This window comes from Malaclemys terrapin, chromosome 3 (genome assembly GCF_027887155.1).
Source record: "Malaclemys terrapin pileata isolate rMalTer1 chromosome 3, rMalTer1.hap1, whole genome shotgun sequence".
NCBI lineage: Eukaryota > Metazoa > Chordata > Testudines > Emydidae > Malaclemys > Malaclemys terrapin.
Window position 1 is genome coordinate 203665331 of NC_071507.1, and position 25862 is coordinate 203691192.

Genomic DNA, 25862 nt, shown 5'->3' on the forward strand with positions numbered 1-25862 from the left:
TCTGGATCCGAACACCCTGGACTCTGGGGAAGCCAGGCTCTGAGATACCAGAACCAGCCACCTGTATAATAGAGCTAAAGCTGTCTCCTTTCAAACCCAGGCCAGAATCCACAGAACTCCTGGCATGCAGATAACGCCCTGACCAGCACTTTCTCCAGGAGTGGCACCTGGCCAAGCCCCCCTGAATCAGCACATGATCCGACAGCACAGAGCCTACAGACTGTTTCCATTCACTGTTGGTTCTTTATTGATGTGTTCTCTCTGACAATGCGTTCGGAGCTGTACAGGACACTAAATGAGGACAGTCCCTGACTCAAGAGCTTCCAACCTCAGAGATGGAGACGGGACATGCTGGAAGCCGAGAGAGATAATGGTTGGGTTCTAATCTGGGGGACATCATGGAAGGAGCAAGTCTCACAAGGAGCATTGTCCATCTCTAAAGGACAGAGCACGGGAGATGGGCTGGCGAGCTTCATTTCTCTTCTCCAGCGTCCCGTCCTCCCTCAATAAAACACCTTCTCCAGGTACACGTTCAGGAACATGCCGGTGGGATCCAGCTCCTCCCGCATGGTGCAGAACTTCCGGAAGCCGGGATACATCTTCTCAAAGTCCTTCCGGGTACAGGTGTGAGCCTACAAGAGAGCGACTGTGTCAGCGAACCCTCCGCCCACGAACACTGAGCAACAACGACAGACGTGAGCTCTCTGTGTGTTCGTCTGGAGAGATCTACAGGCGCGTTCACTGCCTGGGGACAAACACAGCAACAGAGTCCTGACCCCAGAGGCTTTACAATCAGGCTGGCTCCATCTGGACAGGAGCAGCACAGGGTGGTGTGGTTCTTACAGGTGGAAGGTCTGTGACGTCCAGGGGCGGCCAGAACTAATACATACAGTGAAACCTGCCCTGAAACCGCCCTGCCTCAGGGGACATCTCCCGTTTTGTAAACCCAGGTCTGCAGCTCATTTCCAAGCCCAGCCCTGAGAGTCCACACTGCATGGTAAACCCGGGCTTACAATTGCTGGGTCTGGGTCTTCCAGTCGTGCTAATGTGTCCACACTGCACAACATAGACCTTCTGACTCCGGGCCACAGCTTGTCCTGGGTCCCCACTGCACAACGGCAGGGGTTGGACCCGACTCACAGCAGGACCTGGGCTCTGACCCACCCCCTAGCAGGGTCCTAGGGCCCAAGCTCTGAGTGTTTGGTGTGTGGACGGAAGAGGGACTTGGTCTCAAACCTGAACCAGAGCCTGGGCTCCGTGTGCAGTGTAGACAGACCCTCTATGTCTGAAGGGGCCACTTTGCTCATCCATGAGGTTCTAAAGGCCACGTTTGCCCTCACGGGTCTAGACTGAAAGCTGAGCCATACCACCCCTTCCCCCATCTCTCCTCAGCCCCATTGCCCTAGGACGATCCTCACCTACCGCCCCTCCTTGAATCTAATGAGGCCTTTCCCTGCCCCCAGAGGGACAATGACTGATTCATGCCACCCCACCCCTGCCCGGCCCCTAGCCCCACTGTCCTGTATATGGCCTCCTGTGCTCCTCACAGTGAGTGAGGGGGCTGGGAGCCCGCAGCAGTGGAGATAGGGCATGGCAGAGAGGACAGGCCAGAAGGTTCCCAGATGAGCCGGATCAGGACTCTGCCTCAGCGAGCATCTAGGCCGGCCCTACTCCACCCTCCCACCCCCCGCAGCCACCCTCCTTGTTACCCTCAGAACCTGGAGTGTGAGTCCCAGTGTCTAGTTCACAGGGTTAAAGAGCAAGGGCTGGGCTCAGAGACCTGCGCTCTGATTCCTCCCTGAGCCCACGGGCCAGGCTGCAACGGTACCTTTGCCCAGTGCGGTCGCCCCCCAGCCTTCTTCATGACGCTCTCGTAGGCCAGCCAATAGTCCAGCCGGGGCACGTCCTTCCCATAGGGCCTGAGGGCACAGGGCAGAGTCAGTGGCTAGCAGCTGCCTCCGTCCCCCTTCCCAGGGGGTTTCTTTGGCATTAAGACCACAAAGGGGGCACATGACACAAACTCATTCACCTCTGACATGGACTGGTCACTGGGGGGAGACAGAGCTACCCTCGCCTTCACAGAGGTTATGGATTTCCCCACTGGGGGATGCTCATGGGACCTACTGGAGTTTGAGTTCTGCAGCCAGCCCTACTCGGGCCAGCAGTGGGGTGTGACCCCGGCACTGTCGGCGCTAGAAGCAGCAGCCGCGGCCACGTGAGCTCAAGGACTAACCCCAGCTGGGTAGGGCCTGCGGTAGACTCTTCTCCAGCTCAGACTAGATGCGCTCTGTCTCCTAAGCCTGGGTTAAAACGGAGCCACGGGCCCCTGGGGTGAATGTCAGGAAAAGCTTCTTGGGAGGGAGATGGTGGAGCTCTGCTGTGCAGTGTCCCCCGGGAAAGGGCTGGAGACTCATCGCTTGGGACATTTAACATCAGACCGGACAGGGCCCTGGGGAACAGGCTGAGGAACATTTTTGGGTCTGTGTTTGTCCAGCACAACGGGGTCCTGGTCCATGATGGGGCCCCTAGACATCCCCACAATACGAACAATTAACAACAAGTAACAATAAGAATTCCCAGTGGGACAGGACCCGACAGCGCTTTTAATCTCATGTTCATGATCAAACCAACCAGCTGGGAGTAAATAATCAACTCAACCGTTAAAATCCCCATGAACCAGCCCTTGTTGTAATCCCCACGTGACATGTGGGGAAACTGAGGCACGGGGCGGGGACTTGACTGGCCCAAGGTCCCATAGCTGGGAACATAAGTCAGGACTCTCAAGACACTGGACAGTTTTTCTGCCCGCGTGCAGCAGGGAAAGAGAACTCTGGGGTCGCCGCCCACCAACTCTGAGCGGAGCACGAGCAGTGAGATCCGGATCGGCCGAGCCATCGACGTCTGGTAACACCAGCTTCCAATGTGCAGGTTTAACTCTGGCTTGTGCTGCAGCCCCCGGCCCTGCCAGAGCCAGAGCCCCATTCCTCCCGGCCCCGCCCCCGCTTTACCTGTACATGATGATGTTCATGTAGCAGCTGTCTCTCTGGAAACAGGGACTCAGCAAGATGTCGTCCCCCCGAGCAAAGCGCACCTCCACTGGGTAGTGTGCCACCACTTTGGGGTTGTTCTCCAGCACGGCCTTCAGCTCCAGCAGGGCCTCCTTCGTCTTCTCACTGCCCAGGTGCAAACCGCCCCCAGATCGCATGTTAGCATTGAAGCCACCATCTCGCTGCTGGGCCTCAAACCGCCCTTCCCCACAGTGGGGCGAGCTCAGAGCCTGACCACATCTCCCCCTAGCGCTGGAAGGGCAGGGGCTGGGGGTCCAGATTGAGGGGCACCAGCAGAGCTGTGTGGGGGTGCCCAGTGCTGGGATAGTAGGGGGCTGCCGGTTGGGTTGTGGGGGTCAACAGAGCTGGGGTGGGAGGGCCAGGGCTGGGATAGCAGGGGGCTGCGGATCAGGATTGAGGGGCACCAGCAGAGCTGAGGGAGGGTGCCCAAGGCTGGAATAGCTGAGGTGGGGAAGCTTTCACAGCTGCCCGCACCACACTTGGCTCTAGCTGGCATTAAAATCCCTCCCTTTTGTGAGCGATTTATGTACGGAGTCGTTATCAAAGAGAAGATACTGCGAGCTAAGCCGGGACCAGAACCACCTTCTCGCCACCAGCAGAGCTGGTCCCTGCAGGACAGCCCCTCAGGCTAACAGGGAAGCGATGCTGCTCTGAGTTTTCTGTGTGTGTGTTTGGGGAGACTCCCCCCCCACACACACACACTGAGGCTTAACCCCAGTGGCCGGACCCTGCGTTTCAGCACCTCATGCCCGGTGTGCTCTGAAGAGGTGACGAATTCACCCTTCTGTGTCTGTTTGAGAGGAACCTGCAAATGGAGGAACCGGATTGGGTCCCAGTGTGCCGGCGGCTTGGTTACCCACACGAGGTGGGAATCTGCTGATTGGTCCCAAAGTGGAACAAAACCAGAGTGTGAACGCAATAACCCGCTTCGAGGAGTAACCCAGGCCCACGCCCTCCAAGGGTATTAGGCACCTAACTCCCATTGGCCTCTGTGGGAGTTAAGCCACAGGGAGTTAGGCTCTGGGCCTAAATTCTGTGGGTCTCTGCATCCCAGCCCTGCCCCCACATACCCCCAAGCCGTGCTGGGCGAACACCTTGCTCAGTCATGGGGGGGGCGGTCTCTGCTGCCAGCATCACAGCACAGTGGTGCCCCGTAAGTCCTGGCCTGGGCCCAGCTATCCTGGAAGGGATTGCTGACTACCCCAGAGCCTGGCTGTCTCACAGACCCCCAGCCTGGACATCCAGGTGCTCTGGGGACATCCAGCGGTCGCTGAGCAGATGAGTCAGTCCCTAGCACTGGAAGCAGCTTTCCCGAGCCTGGCTCTTGCCTGAGGGGGACTGGGAAGCAGGAAGGAAAGAGGCACCCTGCAATCTCTCCCCTCCCGCTAGCATACACACCCAGGACTGGGCCATGAACGGGTGCAGAGCTGCATTGTACGGCCAGCAGTCCCCGTACAGCCCCTTGCACGGTCTGGGTGTGGTGGGGGGTTCCGCAGAGCCGCTTACATGGGGATAGCCCAGTCCTGGACGTGCTGTCTGAAGCGGCACTCGTAGTTGAAGATCTTGTAGCTGAGGTCGACGTGCTCCACCTTGCCCTTGAAGAGGAGCCAGAAGAAGAAGCGATTGATCCAGCACACCAGGCCGGGCAGGAACGTGCTGCAGGGGAGACAGAGAGAGATCAGGGCCGGGGCAGAACCACGGAGAGCACGTGTCAGGTCTGCAGCTGACGAGGGGCCAGGGCTCCCCGAAGAGGTGGGTGGATCTGACAGCCAAGCCAGCCCCTCAGTAGTTCCCAATGGGAGGCACCACTCGACCAGCTGCCCCCTGAGGTCATTAGGAGGGGAAGGGGTTATCACGGGCCACTAGGTCCCCTCTAGGAGACAAAGGGAGGCAGGGCTGTCTCAGGGTCTGCGAGGCCAAGGGGACCTCAGGCCAATTGGGGTGGCAGGAAGGAGGGTGCTTGGGTTGAGCTGCCTCCAGTGCATTGTTCAATCATTGCCGTCACACCCCAAGCCTGAGGCCCTGCACCCCCTTTTCTGGCCTTGCACCCCAGCAGAGACGGCAGCCTCAGAGCACTGCTGGGAGCCAGAGAAGCCAAAGCTTGCTCGGACACACCGCGTCCCTTAGAATCAGAGCAATGCCACCGCATGCCCCCTTACTGGCCAAGACCCCACAAGTCACGTCACTGCATCACGGAGCACAGTCAGACAGCGCCGGGGCTTGGAAGGGGATTTACATCGTCGGAGATCATGCTGAAAATGCTGTCCCATGCCCTTCGCATCATTTACATAATCATTTTTTAAAGTATTGCAGGAGAGAAGTTATTTCTTTACACAGTGGGGCTTTTTGAACGTCTTCTTTTCAGTCCCCTCAAACTCTGGTTCTTATATTAACAATCCCCCAATACTGGGGTTTGAACTTGGGACCTTTAGATCCCAATTACCGACCTGCTACCAGTTGTGCTAAAGGAGCAACTCCCTGAGCTCTCTCTTTTGCAACGTGTTGGCCTCAGCTTTTTTGCAGGTCTTCGGGGGTTGGACTAGATACCTCCTGAGATCCCTTCCAACCCCGATATTCTAGGAGTCTATGATTCCATACAGTCTGCAGTGACAGTGCCCTAGACGGTTCCTAAACCTCCTAGTACCTACAGAGGAGGAGATTTCACGGAGTACGGCTCTTTTAATCTAGCCAAAGGTAGCTCAAGGCAGAACGGCTGGGAGTTGAAGCGAGATAAATAGGATGCACAGGATTAACTGCGAGGGTAATTCATCACTGGGGCAGCTCTCCTGGGGCCATGGCAGATTCTCCATCACACAGAGTCTTTAACGCAGGCCTGGGTGTCTCTTTCTAACAGATCTGCTCTAACTCAGCCAGAACAGAGCAAAAACTCACTTCTGGGCAGCCTTTGAACCCTCCTTTGCCATACACCAGTTCCCTCCACCTCCAGTATCTACCACTTACATCTGATCGGTTTAGATCTCAAGCTCCTTGCAACAGGGACTGCCTGAAGCTGCAGCCACCTGGGGAGTTTGTGGCTGTTGCCATGTGATGTTCTCTGGCTACTGGGCACTTCGTGGTAACAGCAGGGCTAGAACTCAGCTCCTCCTGCTCCTAAAGCACAACCCCTCTTGCCCAGCTAAGCTGAGGGAGAATCACCCTCCGCAGTAGAGAGCTACTGACACACACAGCTGAGTGTTTTTGTTTTTAACAACAGTCCCAGGGCTTTGTGCACCTCTGGAAATGGCTGCGTAGGGATGTAGCAAGGAAGTAAGGGAAGGTTCCCCCTTGCTCTGACAATGGGTATCTGGAGAGTTTATTATCGCCTGGTGGTGATTTTATATCATGTTACACTTTCCATCCTAGCCAGGCCAGTCCCAGCCATCCTCCCTCCCCTGAATTCAACCATCATCTTCCTGGCTCTCACGTTCTCCGCTCCTCACAGGGTGGGGACTGGCTCCAGCCAGTGGGGCTCCAACCTCCTCATAGCAGGGGTAGGACGCGTCCTGATCCCATTCGCCCACCCCATGGCCCCACCCCAATCCTGGAACAGCCCAACAGCAAAAGAGTCACATTAAGAAGTGACTGAGCGGCTGGAAAGGAGGAGGAGGAGCCAGCCCCATGCCGCCAGCCAGCAAGCGTCCTATGGGCGACCGTTTGGAATCTTACACAGAACGTTGTTGATGCCTGGCTATTTAAAGGGGCAGTGCCACCAGTTTCTAGCAATACCGAGCATGTATAGGACACTTTAGATCTTCAAAACGCATGATAAACTAATCCTCACAACCCTCTGTGTCCCAAACCCAGCCATTATCCTCATTGCAAAGATGGGGAAACTGAGGCACAGAAAGGGTATGTGTGTGTGGGGAGGGGAGGGTGACTTCTGAGGTCAGCAGCAGAGCCAGGACTAAAACCCAGGCAGTTCCAGACTACAAGTCAAGTTTCTTCTACCCCAGATCAGGTGCCCTGACCTAATTCAGGTGGAACGGCTGGTTGCCTCTTCTCCTAGTACTAGATTTATTCTGTAGACGCAGGGAACAAACAATAAAACGTAAATCCTCAGCAGCCTGGTGTGCTGCGTCAGCATATCCCCAAGTGGACTCCTTAACAGCCATACCCGCAACAGGGCCCACACCAAAACGCTACAAGAATCCATCCTTACCTGATCCAGAGCAGAAACTCCAGCAGATAGTATCCGGCAGCGTAGTCCCAAAACCAGTTGGCGGAGGACGAAGGAGGCTGAAAGGTATCACATGAAAGCTCTGATCAGAGATTTCCCCTGGCAGGAGGAGACTGGCAGCCCATGCCACCTTTGTCTCTCTCTCCAGGACATTTACAGGGAGCGTAAAACGGTCGCAAGGGAATGAAGGTGGCAAAACGGAACTGCCCTCACTCAAATCTGGCCAGGAGTTTGGGGTCATACTCTTGTGCAAGACATCATGGGGTCTTGGGTACAAGTGACATGGGGCTCAGTCACCCCTTTCGGCCATAGGAGGGCACCCCCGGTACCACAGCACCCCTGATGGGAGCGGCTTGGAATGCCACTGACTCATCACCAGCATTTCTTCAAGGACACTGGGAGACTCCAACCCAAGCATTGGCCAGGCAGGGCCCTCTTCAGTCTGTCAAAGAGGAGGAGATCCCAGCCCCGGGAGAGGAGACTAGCAGAAGGCCCTGAGCCTGGCTGTCCCTGAGGCATGACTGATGCCCGCTGGCATGGTGGTTTCCTCAAGGCTGGGGTCTGGCATTATATCTCAAATGGTGCCTGATCTGGTTTTTCATTGCTGCCAGTGCGTGTGTCTTTCCTCGCCCCACCCTGGGGCACAGTGGCAGGTAGGATCAGGGCTGCAGTGGCCTGGGCCGTACCTTGTTGGTATGATCCTGATAGATGACGCTGACGTTCTCGCTGTGGGGGAACCACAGGAAGCGGAAATATTCCGATCGCCGCAGGTGGCTGTCGAGGTTGTCGAGCACCTGCGTGGGGCAGAGAAATAATGCAGTGAATGGACAGGAGGCAGTGATGGGATCCCCCTCCACCTGCGCGAAGGACGTGGGTTTCATCCCCATTGCACAAATCTGGAAGCGGTGGGATTAGGGTCACACAGGGAGTTTGGCAGAATGGGGGCTTGAGGCCAGGTCTTGGACTTGGACGCTGAACTCCTTTCTCTGCCCCGGCTGGGTAACAATAGGAGCATCCCAGTCCCCAAGGCCTTTTGATGTGTTCCTCTGTCACGTCCAACCCCTTCTCCACTGAAAACCCACAGCAATACCAGTTGTGCTGTCCCCAAAGGAACAGTGCACCCCAGCCTGCCTGATTCAACTCAGGACCAGCTCCCCGAGAGCATCACAGCACTGAGATAGACTGATAGTGAAAAGAATCACAAGTTTATTATCAAAGGCTAAGAATTAAGGGACAGTGAATAAGGAACATGGGAACAGAAGAGTTACATGATCCTTTCCCCTCTCACATTCTGGAGATCAGCTCTCAAGCACCAAGGAGTTTGGAGAGTGGCCTGGCAGGTGTTTCCAGGAACTGCATGGAGCCCGTCCACTACTGTTTGGACGCTCTTTGAGGGCAGAGACAGTTTTGTGTCCCTGATCCTCTGGTGCGACTGCAACACTAGTAAGTGCACTGCCTGTAATTCACTCTCACTCTGATTTTCCCCTTTGTGTTATCTAACCAGACTCATAGCACGTCTAGACAAACTGGTGGTAAAAATGCCCAAGCCCCAACTGCACTGGCGCCTAGATTATAAGCCACTAGGGAATTCGTGATAACAGCATCCATTGAATTCAGACACTCGGCTCCAAAAATCCCAGGTCTCTTCAACGTACACTAAAGGAGAATCTCCAGTTGTTGGTTACAGTCTGGTGTCTATGGTACACAGGCGAGCAGTTCCGATTGCATCCCATAGAGGGCAGCGGCACATTAGCCCATACGTCAGAGACAGCAGACAGCCAAGAGCTGCTTCACTGGCCCTGGGGAACCACTCCCTGATGGTGGGTATCTTGTCCTGGTGCTCAGAGCTCAGCACTTGAGACAGATCAGGGGCCTGGCAGTTGGGGGGAGAGGGGGAAGCCAGATGCGAGGGCACTTTGTGATGGAGATAATAACTATATTAAATAGCAGCCCTGCCCCGCCCACCAGACACACACCCTGGGGAGCTCAGAACCCCCAACGGGGTGCCTGTGATCAGTGCGAAGGCTCGTGTGGTCTGCAGCCGCCTGGCCACGGGGCACTAGACCAGCCTGTGCAGCCAGGATGGACCAGACCATTGTTACAAGGGTCATTGTGCAAAGGAACTTCCAGTCCCCCTTCTGTGGGAGCTGCGTGGGGGCGCTGTCGGGGGGCCTCGTGCTGTCTACACAGTGGGTCGGGTTGCTTTAGTTGCATTGCTCAGGGGGGTGTTTTTTTCACCCTTCTGAGTGACATGGTTACACTGTCCTAATTTCCTCATGTAGACATAAGAACCTAAGAATGGCCATACTGAGTCAGACCAATGGTTCCAGGTAGCCCAGTATCCTGCCTACCAACAGTGGCCAATGCCAGGTGCCCCAGAGGGAGTGAACCTAACAGGTAATGATCAAGTGATCTCTCTCCTGCCATCCATCTCCACCCTCTGACAAACAGAGGCTAGGGACACCATTCCTTACCCATCCTGGCTAATAGCCATTAATGGACTTAACCTCCATGAATTTATCTAGTTCTCTTTTAAACCCTGTTATAGTCCTAGCCTTCACAACCTCCTCAGGTAAGGAGTTCCACAGGTTGACTGTGCGCTGTGTGAAGAAGAACTTCCTTTTATTTTTTTTAAATCTGCTGCCCATTAATTTCAATTGGTAGCCCCTAGTTCTTATATTGTGGGACCAAGTAAATAACTTTCCCTTATTCACTTTCTCCACACCACTCATGATTTTATATACCTCTATCTTATCCCCCATTAGTCTCCCCTTTTCCAAGCTGAAAAGTCCTAGCCTCTTTAATCTCTCCTCATATGGGACCCGTTCCCAACCCCTAATCATTTGAGTTGTCCTTCTCTGAACCTTTTCTAATGCCAGTATATCTTTTTTGAGATGAGGAGACCACATCTGTATGCAGTATTCGAGATGTGGACGTACCATGGATTTATATAAGGGTAATAAGATATTCTCCGTCTTATTCTCTATCCCCTTTTTAATGACTCCTAATATCCTGTTTGCTTTTTTGAACGCCGCTGCACACTGCGTGGACGTCTTCAGAGAACTATCCACGATGACTCCAAGATCTCTTTCCTGATGAGTTGTAGCTACATTAGCCCTCATTATATTGTATGTATAGACCAGGCCTGAGTTCTCTGGTGTCTGATCAAGAAGAGAATTGAGCCCATTGGTATCAACAGGTTATTCAGGTCACACACAAAGGGTGCATCTACACTGCGTGGCAAACCGGGCTTGGAGACTGGGTGTTTCCAAGCCTGCACTTCAGCATCAAACTACATAGTAAACTTGGGTTAACAGCTGCTGGACCCAGGTCTCCGCCCTGCTAATGGGTCCCACACTGTGCTACACAGACCTTCCAGTCAGAGTCTGCTCTTGAGCTGCGTCCACATTTCCAGCACTCAAGATGTTTCCATGAAATCTTTAAAAGCATGAATTCCATGAGAATGCTTCAAACATCTGAGCCGCGCCCTGCAGCCTTAAAGACTGCTGCATTTGGCTAGTCCCTGGACACCAAGACATGAAACTGACCAGAAACAAAGAATGAAACTGACTAATCCACTCTCACTCTCCAGGATGGGATAAATGCAAAAAGCAAACAAACACCATCAGTGGGAAACAGATGTTTTAAATATTTTCAGTTGTGAAAACTAGCTGGGCAGTGAACACATTATAAATGTTTGGGGACAGATTTACCACCAGGCTCTGACAGCACAAAGCAGCTGCAGATCCAGTGGGCCTGGCTGGTTGAACTGGATTTATGGTGCATCCTTCAAACAAATCAAGAAAGCAAATGTCGCTTCTCCAGCCACAGCCTGTGACTCAACCCAGCGCCTTCCAAACTGAAAATAACCAGTGTCCTCCCAGGCTGCACCGCAGATCCCCTCTCCTCAGTGTCCCAAACTCAGAGCCCAGCTGCCCTTGTCTCCAGGGTTAAAGCAAATTAAGGCCCCTGGTTCCCCTTTCTCCACGGGACACAAACAGTCTGAAAGCCCCTTTCCTGACAGTTAAAGTAAAATTAACTCACAGGCTCCCGTCACCATGCAGCCTGTACTCCCACAGCGATTACCCTCTGCCCCCATCACTTCAGCAAACAGCTGCCCCTGCCTTCACTTCCTCCTCTGGTAGGCCCCACCTGCCTCTCTGGGAGGCTGACAGACACGCTTCACCCATGAGCCTTTGCCTACCAATCCAGAGTCCTAGAGCCCTGGGCTTCCTGCCCCAGCCTCCTCCTGGACTCTCTCAGCACCCCAAAGGGGTAGCAGGGCCAGTCACAGGCTGCCGTGCAGTGCTGGAGCAGTGGAAAGCAGCCAGAGCAAATGAGTGGGTCCAGCCCATCAGTTTAATCTTGTCAATGTCCCTCTTAAGAAATAAACCCATTCATCCCTGTGATACTAAGGCAGCCAACTTGCCTCAGTTCCCCCTCTCCCGCAAACACCGGCTGCTGCAGACCTGCCGGACTTTGCCTTACCCCCGTGCACCCATTTGGGAAATTAAAACTCCATTTCCAAAGAAACGAGATTCCCCATCGGTCACTCAATTGTCGGCGTGAAAGTCTCCCATTTTTAAAGATAAATCTGTTCCCATGCTGGGTTGCATCATAAATGCATGTGGGGGACGTATGGCAAGTGGGGGATATTCCTTAACTGACTGCAGTCGCTCCCCGTCCAACCTGGGCCAGAACACCTTGTCTCGCCACGCACGGCATTTCACCTACCACGGAGGCTGCTTAAGAGAGGGGCCTATCGTTTTGTCCTCCCGCTTCTATTGTGGACATTACGGTACCTCCTGGAGGGTGGAGGGGAAGGTGGTCTCCAGCAGGTAGAACTCCGGGACGCACTGGAAGGTGATGGTCAGGACCACGCCCAGGCAGCCGAGATGCAGCCGAGCGGCCTGGAAGATTTCGACGTTGATGGACTCAGAGCATTCCAGGATCTCCCCCGAAGCCGTCAGCAACGTTAGCGCCACCACCTGTCAGGGGGAGACAATGACGTGGCATTTCCAGCCACAGAGGCTGAGCGAGGATCGCCCTGTGGGGAATGGCTGGCAGGGCTATGGAGCCACCCCCAGCCTTTGTTATAGCCACCACGCCTACCCTACCCTTGACAGCCACCAGGCTGCCCAAGCGTCTCTGAGTTCCCTTACGGTCCCCCCTCTGTCTACACCCGTCGGCTGTCTCTTGTCTTATACTGTGATCGGAAGCTCTTTGGGGCAGGGATATTCCCTTTGATCGGTGCTTGCAAGGTGTCTGGCGCCAGTGGAGGGGGGAGGTAGTTCATGACTGAGGCTCCTGGGCCCAAATCCTCAAATCCCATCACTGCAGTCAATGGGAGTTGGGAGCCCTTTGAGGATCACATCGGGGTCACCAATGTTGTCAGACGCTACCGGTGTGGTGCTCTGCTCTGTTCAATGTTGATATCAGTTGGCTGCATGCGTGTGTTCCCTCTGTGTGCTGCCCCGGCTCTGCAGATCGCTGGCACAGCAAACCCGAGAGAACCCCCAATGACCACAAACTATTACTTTAGTTCAGGTCTTAGGCATCATACCAGGCCTCTGATACAAGGGTTTATGTTTCAGGGCCTCCTCTTACTACAGGCAGCAGAGGTGACACGTAACCGGCTGCTGCCTGGCGCCTGCCTGCACACCCCAGCCTCCACAGCGCGCAGCGCGCAGCCAGCGCTGGCCGGAAACGGGACAGGGGTGGGGCCCTGCTGGCCAAGAGCTGGCACACAGCGGGGGCTGTGCTGACGGACCAGCAGAGGGAGCGGCCAGACCCATGCGCTGCATCTTTGCCCCACCACCAGACTCTCCTCTCTCCGAGGGGTGTGAGGAGGAGTCGTTAACTGAGAGGTGAAGGGCATGAAAGGACCAAGCGTTTGTTATTAACCCCTCCCACTTCTCCCTGTTCAGGAACTGAAAGCAGAGGCAGGGGGTTGCGATATTCCAGCCATGGGGAGGAAGGAGCCGCTCACTTTACAACGGGGAAAATCCGCTGTCTTCCGGGCACCGTGAGCAGAGACCCCCTTTGCGGGCAGCGCCCCGGCAGCTCAGCCTCAGGGAGGTTCCTCCCTCGGAGGCTGGGGCCTGGGCAGATGAACTGGACACCGAGCAGTGAATTCTGAGCTGGGTTATAGTGGGGGATAAACAGCACCTGTGTCTGACTTGAAACGGGTCAGGCAAACCGTTCCCGGCCCAGTTACGGGTTCAAGGCCCTGCCCTGCCGGATTCAGCGCCGGCACTCGACTCGGGGTCTGTCACAGCCCAGCTGAGCGCGTCCTACCCCCCGGGGGTCTCCCTCTCTTCCCACACGGCTCGTTTTCAACCAAACCTATTCTGAAGCTTCTCACCCAACAGAGTTCTGGTTCCCCGGCCAGCCCGCGTTCCGCCAGGTCCGGGCCTTACCTGGGTGGGCAGGATGCCGTGTTTGATGCCCGTGTTGTGTGTCCCCGTTCCAATAACCCCAGCGGCCGCCACTTCCGAAACGGCCCCTAAGCTGCACGCGGACAAAGAAACGGCATCGGGCAGTTAGTTGTGGTTGTTGTTCCCGGATGCGTCTCTCAAGACGATATTAATTAATGTGACACCCAGAACGAGGGTCGTTAATTGCCAGCTGCCCCAGATCAGGACGTGCCAGGACGTGCTTCGCATCGAACCGTGCTGAGATCACAGGCTGGCGGGCAGGGGATCCAGACATGGGCCTGATGCTCTGATTCAAGACAGTCCCTTTGATGCTCTCCCAGGGCCTGAGGCTGATCTCAGGGAACGCCACCCGTCCCCCAAATCCACGGCACGGACTCAGTGCCAGGCATGTGGGACTTGTGCACGGGGCAGGTTGAGCCCTGACTACGTCTGGGCACTGAGAGGGCATGTTCACATGACACTGGCTGAAACGGAACCCGTGCCCCTGGGCCACCTTCCCCACCAGCATCCGAGAGCCCCTGCTACAGGGGTAACCTGCAGGGCAGCCCCGCTAATGGGGAGCCGCCTCCCCGGCTGAGCCCAGCTGGAATGCAACAGGCTGGGACAGCGCAGGGGGTAACAGGCCCGCAGCCCCCGCACACCGACTGCCTGGCCTGCTGGCTGCTACCGGGCAGGACGCAGGAAATCCAGGCAATGGGTAGACGTGAACCTGGGATGTAATTCTGAGCGAGGAAAGTAGCTGGAATTGGTTTGCAATGGATCACTAAACCCTCGTGCGTTTTTCCCCCGCGCTCTATGAGGAAATACGGGGTGAAAATTCAGTCATAGGACAAATCTCTAATGCTAGAAGTAGGACCTCGATAGGTCACCTAGTCCAGTCCCCTGCTCTCAGACAAGACTAAGTAATAACTAGACTGTTCCTGGCATGCCTCAGGAACGACACCATTACAGAGTGTGAGGTCTTTGGGACAGGGACTGTCTCTACAGCGCCTCTACAACAGTGCCCTGATCTCGCTTGGGGCCGGCACAAGAGTACAAATAAATAATAAACTTGTGACTCTTTTGCTCTTCCAAGCCCAAGCAAGTGCAGGCTGTGAATACGACAGGCTGCACGACGGGGACAGAAACGGGCACCCCAGACGTGCGCCCAACACAGTGCACGGTGACCACACAAAACGGATCGTTTACTTCTGCAATTACCCACTTCGCTCACGCCCCTGAGGCATGTCTTTTTGAAACCCTATCCACGGCCCGGCTAGCGTCCTGTTCAATCAGGCCCCAGGAGCCCAGAATTAGTCCAGCATAAACTCTGATTGACCAAGGAATCAATCGATTCAGTTACCCAGTGATTAAAGAGTACGCTCTCCCCTAGTGTCAGTGAAATTCACACATGAGGCATGACCCATTTTCAAAATCTATGTGTCTTTCTAGCAGGGACTGTTTTAAAAAGGCTTTGAGGAGGGGTTCGCTAAACTTCTACTTCAAGTCCATAACTTCTGGTTGAGTTATAGCTCGTCTTTTAGAAACAGACTTCCGCTCTTGAGTTAAAGACTTCCGCTATAGAAGCTGTCCCTAGGGAAGTTGTTCCAATGGCTATTTTACCCTCTGGCCCCTGATTTCTACTCTGAATTTGTCTGGCTTCAACTTCCAACCTTCGGCTCATGTTAGGACTTCATCTCCCAGACTGAAGAGCCATCTATCGGGAATCTCTTCCCCGTGTCCTGCATTCCCAGCAGGGAAATCTATTGCCTATTTGGAGCCAAGGAAGATAAATCATTGGTCTGGGGCATGCTGCTGAACCGTACAATGTATAAGTAAAGTCTTGTCTATACAGGGAAGTTTAATTACCATGTGGACTCTCTTACTCCGGAATAAGAGAGCCTTTTTCCAGTTTCGCTTATCCCGGTAAATTTCCCTGTGTAGACAAGCTCTAGATCCTGGCTTGGGGCAATGAAGGAGTCCCAGGATCAGAAAAGCATTAAGGTTGTCCCGAATAACACTGACACAGCAAACAGCTCACTTACTTGGGCAGGGCCAACCCGTACTTGCTCAGCTCGACGTTTAGATCAGACAGGAGGATTCCCGCTTCCACCATCACTTGCTTCTTCTCCTCATCCACCTGCAAGAGATAAGCTCGGAGGACTTGTATTCGGAGCCCTAGAGAGAAACCCCCCACTGCTTGTCACCACCCCGGGCACAGTTCGCACTGCGAATCAACCCCCTTGCCGGGCAGCTGCATAGAACCAGAAGGCAAAAGCCAAACCAAGGTGGTTGGTTGGGTTTTGTCTGGTGAGAGGAATGAGAGGTGATACATAGCGTTCCATGCCTGGGCTGCGAGTCAGAACCTGGCCCAGCTGGGCAGCGATTGAAATTGGCTCCTTGGTGGCCTATGAGCGGATGGGTCTCATTCCAGGTCCTAGAGAACAAGTGTCCCCAGCACAAATCCCACCAGCACAGCTGGCCCCAGTGGGCCTCCTTGAGAGTCTCAAATGTGCCATGGAGTGTGGACCCACCTTCCCGTGTCTACAGAGAGGTCCTTGTTGTTGAAGCACACTGTGTCTGGGGAAGGATGGGTGTGTCGGGAGGGGCAGCTTGCTCTAACGCTCTGCCAGCTCCATGAATAGAGGGGACTCCAGTCTTGGAACTGCTTCACAGGACAAGAACCCACCTAAACTTTTAGACAAAGACTTGAGCCAAACTCTCAAGATGACCAGAAGTTGAGATACAATGTCTTGTCTCCCCCCGATGTTTTATTCTCAGGTGCCCCTGCATTTCTGCTTCCAGCCAGATGCCCCAGGAGAAAAAGCATCTCTCCTGATATTTCCAGAAATAGGAATTAGAGACCTTATACACCACTCTCACCTCCCGAAGCAGGTCTCTGGAGCACCTCCAGAGGACAATGCCTGGAGGGAAGTCTCCTCACGCCTTTCACTTTATCTCCCAACAAGACAAGCTCTTGGCCAAGGTCACAAATGGGCCAAGAGCCAAATGGGACACCTTTCCTGAAGATAATAATAAATAAATGGAGATATACCTATCTCATAGAACTGGAAGGGACCTTGAAAGGTCATCAAGTCCAGTCCCCTGCCTTTACAGCAGGACAATTTTTGCCCCACATCCCTAAATGGCCCCCTCAAGGATAGGGCTCAGAACCCTGGGTTTAGCAGGCCAATGCTCAAACCACTGAGCTATCCCTCTCTGCTAGTCAAAGGTGAATGTGGGCAACATGCCTTCGCAGAAGTCACCAGTGTGACTATGCAATGAGTCCAGGCTCCTCGCAGAGCACCTCCACCGGGATTACTGTGGTTTGAACCCAACCTCTGAGCTACACATCCTGAAGCTTCTCTAGTAAAACACCTCAGGGGATGAATCCAGGAGATTTAGCATGGACCAATAGGCAAAGGGGAGATGGTGCAGAGAGCAGTGTTGCTGGAACCGATGCTATTCCAGCCCAGATCTTCCTCCCTTAGCTCTGCCAATGCACCTCAGCACTGACCGGCAGCCTCCCTGCAGCTCCAGTCCTTTCCCTCTCCAACCCTGCTCAGAATCAGACCACTTTGCAGTGCAGAGAAAAATCCAGCCGCCTGGGACGAGCCTGACCCACCCAAACCATTCCAGCTTGTGCTCTGCAGGACTCAACGCCTCTGCCCCCACCCGGTGCATTGACCCCCTTGTGCCCCCCAACCCCTTGCTCTGCTTGGGGACACCATCTATTCTGGATCATGCCCGTGGTCTGTAAGCCCTGCTGTCACTGCTCAGCCAGGCTAACAGAGATGCTTCTACCCCTGTTGTTCCACAGCCGGTTCATTAACACTGCGAGCTATTTATTTCAGTCCCTAAGAGCAAAAGCCATCAGGGAACAGGCCTTGCCTGTAATTAAAAGCTGCTGCTGATTATCGGTAATGACTGAGCTCTGGTGATTTATTAGCTTGGAATTAGCAGTGTTCCCCGTGGGGCCACCCGCCCCCAGCTATCCCAATCTGTCAGTGCCAGGCCCCAGATGGGTTCAACCTGCCCCCTGCCCTACCATAGAGGAGAGCTGGAGGGAAGGGGAGCAGAAATCAATGTGCAGTGGCAGTCAAAAAAGCAAACAAAATGTTGGGAATCATTAAGAAAAGGTTCGATAATAAGACAGAAAATATCATGTTGCCTCTATATAAATCCATGGTACGCTCACATCTTGGATACTGTGTGCAGAACGGGTCGCTCCATCTCAAAAAAGATATATTGGAACTGGACAAGGTACAGAAAAGGGCAACAAAAATGTTGAGGTGTATGGAACAGCTTCCGTCTGAGGAGCGATGAATAAGACTGGGATTTGTCAGCTTGGAAAAGAGATGACTGGGGGGGGGTATGATAGAGGTCTATAAAATCATGACAGGTGTGAAGAAAGTGAATAAGGAAGTGTTATTTACTCCTTCTCATAGCACTGGAACTAGGGGTCACCTAATGAAATTAATAGGCAGCAGGTTTAAAGCAAACAAAAGGAAGTATTTCTTCACACAATGCATAGTCAACCTGTGGAACTCCTTGCCGGAGCATGTTGTGAAGGCCAAGACTTGAACAGGGTTCAAAAAAGAGCTAGATATATTCATGGAGGATAGGTCCATCAATGGCTATTAGCCAGAATGGACAGGGATGTTGTCCCTAACCTTCTGTTGGCCAGAAGCTGGGAATGGGCGACAGATCACTTGATGATTCCCTGTTCTGTTCATTCCCTCTAGGGCACCTGGCATTGGCCACTGTCGGTAGACAGGATACTGGGCTAGATGGACCTTTGGTCTGACCCAGTGTGGCCATTTTTATGTTGATTGTGAAGTGTGTGTGAGAGCAAAGCACAGATTAAAGCAACACTACTTTATTATTATATACAGCTGGTCACAATGTTTTGAATTTAGGGTTTAAAATGAGGCATAATTTTGAGGTGACTTTTGCTAATTTCCTCCTGCAACCCTGTTTTTTTGACCAGCTGGAAAGTTGCCTGAAAGTTCTTTATTTTGGAACATTTCAAAATTTGAGCTCCCCCCCCCCCCCCAAATTCGGGATAAAATGTTGGGGTTTTTTTGTGTGATTCCCCCCCTTCCCCTTTTTTGGATCAGCTCTCACTGTTATTGTTACTACTATGACGCATAATAATTACTGAATTGCATTGATAGGAATGTTACACCAATGTGTCCCTACCCGTAATGCTTTGGGGAGGTCCCACAGCCTGGCAAAGCAGGGACCTACAATACCTTGAGGATCTTGTTCATCTTCCCCATCTGAACCATGAAGTCATCCGTGCAGGCGATGTCCGAAGGGGAATGTCCACCACCGACCACTTTCACCCTCTTACTCCGCTGCCTGGCTAGATCCAAAACCTGTGAAGACATCACACTGTGGATGCTGTCTGCGCTCTGAGCCCCGAACACATGGAGAACCAGTTGCCCGTAGGGCTCGAACCCAGGACGCTTGTGTACAAGAGTAGCAGTGAGACCATCTGAGCTGGGTAAGACTAGAACACAGCAAGCACTTGTGGTAACACTGCTGTCCTCTCTAGGCCTCCAGCCACTAGAGGGAGCAAAGCTTTACTACAGCACAAGTGAATAAACAGGGCAAAGTTGCTAACGCATAGGCAATGAGCAAAATAAAATCTTGCCAGTTATCCTCAAAGGGGCAGCAGCTGGTGTATTTACCCGGACCATCCCCAAGGGGTGAAATCCACTGCATGCAGATGCCAGCCTGAGGTTTAGGCACCCCTTAAATGGACTAAAGTGTTGCCTGGACCTCGTGTTGCGTCCCCCAGAATTTCACCTTGAGTCTAAAAAGGCCGTTTTGCTTGGGAGTGCAGATTCTCCTTCCCCTCCTCCTGCTACTTTTAGTTCAAGACATGGCTCTGATCAGGGAGAGGGACGGTTCTAAGAACCTGCAGGCGGATTCTCCATCACTGACAATGTTTAAATCAAGACTGGCTGTTTTTCTAAAGGCTCTGCTCCGGGAATTATTGTGGAGCAGGTCTCTGGCCTGTGCTATACGGGAGGCAAGACTAGATGATCCCTTCTGGCCTTGGGATCTCTGAGAGGAGCCCATGCTCTGTACTTTGGAGGCTTTGGTGGTTATTCTGCATTCCTGGTGAGGGCTGGGTTGATACTCAGAAGGAAGGGAGGATACCTCAGCCCTGAGTCTTCCACCTACCAATTCTGCCTTGGCTTTTTATTCCAATGGACCGTACGATTGAAACCTCTTTCTTACCTCTTTGATCTCCTCTACTGATGTTGGCTGGAAGTACAGTTCTGGAGAGGAGCCATAGGTCCTAGCCCAGTTTTGGAACTTGAACCCTCCCTGCCCATGAACCTAGGACAAAAACAAATCAAATCTGACAAAGGGAATGATTTTTTCCACACAACATGTGATTGAACTGTGGAACTCCCTGCCGCAGGAAGTTATTGAGGTAAAGAACTGAACAACATTGCAAAAGGATCTGAATATTTATATGGATATCAGGCATATCCAGAGCGATCATAATTAATGACAATGGAATTCTGGAAGGCATATTAATTATTGGACCTCACGCTTCAGGGCTTATGCCAGTCTCTAATTATGAGAGACCAGGATGTGACCTATGTGGGAGCAGATTATCCGATAAGCACTTACTGTGGGATTTCTTACTCCTTCCTCTGAAGCCTCTGCTGCTGGCCACTGTCAGAGAGAGGACACTGGGCTAGGTGAACCTTGGGTCTGATGCAGTCTGGCTGTTCCTATGTTCCCTTGACAGCAACAGTCAAAACCAGAGGACAGGGGACAATGGGATAAGGATAACTAGGTACCCAGCCTGCCTCTGCAGGTCAGATCTGGAGCGACGAACGGCCCCTGGTAATCACCATCTGAGGTCTGTGCAGAGGCCAGGCCATGTGCAGGGCATGGCTGGCCTGCACCTAATGCCTAGAGCCCAGCACTGACGATGGGGACTAGCACCGGGCTTTGGACAGGAGAGTGAACCAACGTCTCCTCGCCGAGTCGGCCACTCCAAATGGTGGAGATCACTCAGCTACCTCTGCTCAACAGCTTCCAGGGGAATAATGAACTTCAGGGGCTGTCAATCCAGCGCCTCTCGCCAGCCCTGTGTCCACACAGGGTCAAAGGGAGGGACTTCAACACACCAGTAGCAGCAGCACGATGGGGTCCCATGTCTAGCACGGCTGTGGGAGCAGGGAAAACTCCAGAGAAATGCTGGCAAACGCTCCCCATGCAGAGCACCCACCCTGCTCCCCTCCTACCCCAAACACTGCCCCACTCCCTACACAGAGCATCCACCCCACTCCCCTCCTATCCCTGACACCCTGACTGCCCCCCGCTCCGCTCCTATCCCTGACACCCTGACTGCTGCCAGATCCCCATGCAGAACCCCCACCCTACTCCCCTCCTATCCCTGACACCCTGACTGCTGCCAGATCCCCATGCAGAGCCCCCACCCCGCTCCCCTCCTATCCCTGACACCCCCATTGCCCCCTGCTCCCCATGCAGAGCCCCCACCCTGCTCCCCTCCTACTCCTGACACCCCCATTGCCCCCCGTTCCCCATGCAGAGCCCCCACCCTGCTCCCCTCCTATTCCTGACACCCTGACTGCCCCCTGCTCCGCTCCTATCCCTGACACCCTGACTGCCCCCCCGTTCCCCATACAGAGCCCCCACCCTACTCCCCTCCTACTCCTGACACCCCCATTGCCCCCCGTTCCCCATGCAGAGCCCCCACCCTGCTCCCCTCCTATTCCTGACACCCTGACTGCCCCCCGCTCCGCTCCTATCCCTGACACCCTGACTGCTGCCAGATCCCCATGCAGAGCCCCCTCCCTGCTCCCCTCTTACCCCTGACACCCCCATTGCCCCCCGTTCCCCATGCAGAGCCCCCTCCCTGCTCCCCTCCTACTCCTGACACCCCCATTGCCCCCCGTTCCCCATGCAGAGCCCCCTCCCTGCTCCCCTCCTACCTCTGACACCCCGACTGCTCCCTGTGCAAAGCCCCCACCTAACACCCTGGCTTGCCCTTTTCTGCCCCTGGTTTGGAGGGTGCAGGTTGAGGAGTGGACAGTCTGATGTGGCGTGTGTCGGCCACAGAAGGAAATGGGCTTTGAGGGGTGTACAGGCAGGGTGCTTTGTATGTTTAGGTGTCAGAGTGCCCCGCCACCACCCCATTTACAGCGAGCAGCTGCTGCCATTGCAGAAGAGTAGAGCTGGTTGAAAGTTTTTCCATGGAACCGTTTTCCATAGAAAGATGCTGACCCGAAGCAACTGAAATGTTCCCCAGGAACGTGTCAATTCCTTATCGCTTTCACTGGAGGCCAGTCTGCACGGCGTCCTGCCAGCCAGTCCACCCACCTGCCAGCCAGAGCCAGAGCTGGCAGGTGGGGCTGGCAGGAAAGCAGGCAGGCCTGCTGGTTGGCTCCCTGGCACGTCTGCTGGCTGGCTGCCCGGCAGGCAGGCACTGAAATGGATCGGCCCATTTTGCCGGAAATTCTGCCATGCTAATGTTCATTCTGATGCAAAATGGAACAAAAATGTCGACCCGCCGGAATTGACCGGGCAATGGAAATTCCCTTCTCTGGCCAGCTCTAGTGATGGCGCTTGGATTAAGAGAGACAGGGGAGGAGAGGAAGGAAGGTGCTGTTCCTGCTGTTACCAGTTTGGAATGGGGCGTGTGACACTTAAAACACCCTCTGCTGTTTCCCACCGTGACAGCGGGGATGTGTGCACTGGAGCTGGAGGTATAGGTAACTGCTTGTGTAGACGTCCCTGCACTAGCTGGATCAGAGCTAACGACAGCGTGGGAGGGGCTTGCTGCCCAAGCCCATGCCTAGGGGCTCGGATGGGATCAGACTCGGACCACGTGTGTGGAGCTGTCTCCTCAGGCTTTGGAGAATGGTCACTTTCACCCCCGAAACTCGTTACAAAGTGGGCACCAACACAAAGACTCAGGAAGCTGTAGTTACTGCTCCGGGGTGCCCAGAAGGCTCCTTTCCTATCAGTGGGGCTGACCACAGCTCGCTCAAGACAGGAACGCCCGATTCCCCCCCGCGGCACTCCACTGCCCAGCATCAGGCAATCCCTGGCCTGCTAGAAGCTGCTTTTGTAAACGGCTCTCTAACTGCAGCTGCAAACCCCTGTATGGCCACCCAGCTCCCTGGGGTGCATCCACACTGTATGTAAACCCGGGGCTGCCCGATCAGGGCTTGTGGACTCGGCGTTTTGCCTGCACTCAAGCATCCACGCTGCATTGTGAGCCTGGGTTTCCAATCGCTGGAGCCGGGTCTCCCAGCTGGGTTAGCGCGTCCCTCTGCGCTACGCCGACCTTCTGAGTCGGGCCTGCGTCCACACTGCACAACGACAGGGCGTGGACGCAAGTTGCAGCAGGGCTCAGCTCTGACCCATGCCACAGCCAGGACCTAGGAGCCAGGTCCTGGGTGCTCGCTGACCCGAGTCAGCCTGATCTGTGTGTGGACGGAAAGGGGCTTGGGCGTAGCCTGGGAGGCTGGGCCACGCAGGGTCCTTAACAAGGAAATCCCTCTGCAAATGGGCCCCATGAAAAGCCAGTGTGGCCCAGTCCAGCCGGATCTGTAATCCCAACTCTTGGATTTGCAAGACATGGTCATCTCCCTCTCCCCTGCCCCTCTCCTATACATCCCCACTACATATAACTGAGGGGGATCCTTTACCCTCCCTCTGAGAACCTGCTACTGCCTCAACACCAGCTAGGAGGAGACCCTCTGCCCCAAATCGCCAAGCTATAAAGTCGTCCCTATCCCAGCATTACAAGGGAGGAAAGCCAGGGTCTGTCTTCACTGCAGGTGGGCGGAGCCCCCCCGCCCAGGTAGACAGACTCTTGCTAGCAATCAAGCCCACCCAACACCACACCAGCTCTGACGTCCGCACGACTATTGCTTGCGCACTGGCTTGTGGCTGTGTAGCCGGGCTGGGCGGCTCGCTCCCAGCTGCAGTGTAGACACCCCCTTTGGCACACGCAGCAGATCTGGATCAGAACCCCAAGGCTGCTTCCTCACTTCTCTTTCAGCTCCCCTCCCCAGATCTCTCCTGGAACCTGCCCTCTTCCCCAACAACCCCCCCCCCCCCCAAGTCTCAGTACTGTTGGTGCAAGAGCAGCCGTGCCATATTGACTCCCCATCTGCTGCACTCCTGACACACTCCCACACCCCCTTCACCCCCTTTGCTATTGCACAGGGAGTTTAGCTTTGTGTTTGCACTCTGGGGACCCAGTTTGTCTTTAAGAGGCTGTACAAATAAGGCCCATTGTCATTGCATTGTCATTGCATTGTCTGTTCTCCACCTCCTATCTCAAATTCTTTCCCTGGAGACAGATTCCTTGGGTGGGGGTGGGGAGGTTCCTCCAGGGCCAGGGGCTTGGGGAGCGGCCAGCAGCAGTCTCCCCCCCTGCCCCCCCCTCCTTTCTCAGCACTAAATCCACTGACCAAACCCAGCCCCCAACAGCCTCTGAATTACAGCTGCTGGGCCAGACCAATTCAGTTCTGGTGGGACATTTTGCAAAGGTTTTCATTGGTTTTAACATTTCCCATGACTTTTTTTCCCTATGAAAAACCTAAACGAAAAACTGAACCAAAAACTCGGTGTTTGGTTAAACAAGACTGTTCCGTTTTCAAAACACGCGCTTGTTACATCTAATCAGTCATCACAAAACAATGCTGCGTAGCCGTGTTAGTCTGTATCCACCAAAGCAACGAGGAGGCCGGTGGCACCTTAAAGACTAACAGATTTATGTGGGCATAAGCTTTTGTGGGTAGGCTTTTCGTGAGGGTTTTTAACCCACAAAAGCTTATGCCCAAAATAATGCTGCTTTCCCGAGCCCCAGTCCTGACCATTGGGTACCAAAAGCGAAGCGGTTTCGGATGTGGGGCCTGTTTGTTTCACAACAAGTTGGGGGTTGGTCAAAGAGGCATTTTTCGTCGTCCCCCCCCCCGCCAAAGTTACAATTTAAACTCTCCCCCACGTGTGCTCTGCACCCCCGGCCGCCCCTGGATTATCCCTGAGCCGCACCCGGGGGTTTCACCCTCACCCCTGCTCCCAGAGAGGCCAGAGGCAGATCCTTACCATCACGTTGGTTTCACTGGGGTCCGGTCTCTGACCAAAGCAGGGCCCTGGGCTGTGGCTCCAGGCAAAGGGGGGTCTGTGGGGTGCAGGGAGCTGTGCCCAGATGGGGCAGTAGAAGACGAGCAGGAGCGGGGCGTGGGGAGACCGTTGTCCTGACCTGCAAGGGCAGCGGAGAGCAGCTGCTGAGTCAGCCTGGCTGGGTGCAGAACCTGTTTGGGGAAGTGTCTGGCCAGCAAAGCACCTCCCTCCTCCAGGCTAAGAAGGGCTAATGAGTAACTGCACTCGCCTTGTCTCTGCCACCTGCCCCCTGCCCTCCTCTGAGCAAGCCAGGCCCCAGGACACAGGGGGAACCATGGCAGAGCTGATCTCTCAGACCTGGTGCCTCCATTGGGCCAGCCACGCGTGGGGCCTACAGAGGGGGTACGCATGTTAGGTGCAGGTCTGGCAGGAAGCAGATTGGCCCCGGGCTCACGCCTCCTGCTGCCTCCAGGAGCCACCTAGAAAAGATACAGGGCACGAACAGCTTGGGCCCAGCCCCCTGCCTGGCCCAGTCGGGACGCGGCTGGGGTGGAGGGCACTGGGCCAGTTTTAAACCGGGCACTCCTTTTTCGGGCTGGTCTGTCCCCCATCCGTTACAAACACAAAACTAGGCGTGGTTTTGTCCAGCTTGGACAGGGGCCACCCTTTCGAAGAGCGCTCCGCACGTGAGGTACCAGCATCTCTGGTGTTCGGGGAACGTGGAGTGGCCACCCTGTCCTCTGGACTGGCTTTGGCAGAAGGACAGTTCAACGGTTCGAGTACAAGGCTGGGGCTCCGCCACAGGCACTCTGCATGACCCTTGGCATGTCACTTAGAGTGTGTCTACACAGCAGCCGGGAGGTGTCACGCCCAGCCCCGGTGGACACACACCCGCTAGCTCTGCTTGACTGAGCGCCTATAAAGAGCAGTGCAGGGTAGCTGCTGGAGTACAATCCCACCCGCCCCCTGGGCTCCGGGCAGCCATGCTGCAGTTTTTAGACACAGGCTCAAGCACTGTGAATCACACCTCTGAGCTTCTGTGTAGACGTACCCACCGCATCCAAT

General features: G+C 54.6%; 1 protein-coding gene across 1 annotated transcript; it reads right to left on the minus strand.

Annotated features, from left to right (window-relative positions):
* Window positions 1-223: 223 nt before the first annotated feature.
* On the minus strand, window positions 224-25014 carry LOC128834351 (L-gulonolactone oxidase). The gene is made up of 12 exons (XM_054022984.1): window positions 24780-25014; window positions 19914-20015; window positions 18917-19042; window positions 15707-15801; window positions 13665-13755; window positions 12048-12233; window positions 7932-8039; window positions 7228-7304; window positions 4575-4724; window positions 3009-3173; window positions 1829-1919; window positions 224-632 (listed from the first exon to the last, which is right to left on the minus strand). The coding sequence occupies exons 1-12, from the start codon at window positions 24780-24782 to the stop codon at window positions 504-506; spliced, it is 1323 nt and encodes a 440-aa protein (XP_053878959.1). The 5' UTR covers window positions 24783-25014; the 3' UTR covers window positions 224-503.
* Window positions 25015-25862: the final 848 nt, after the last annotated feature.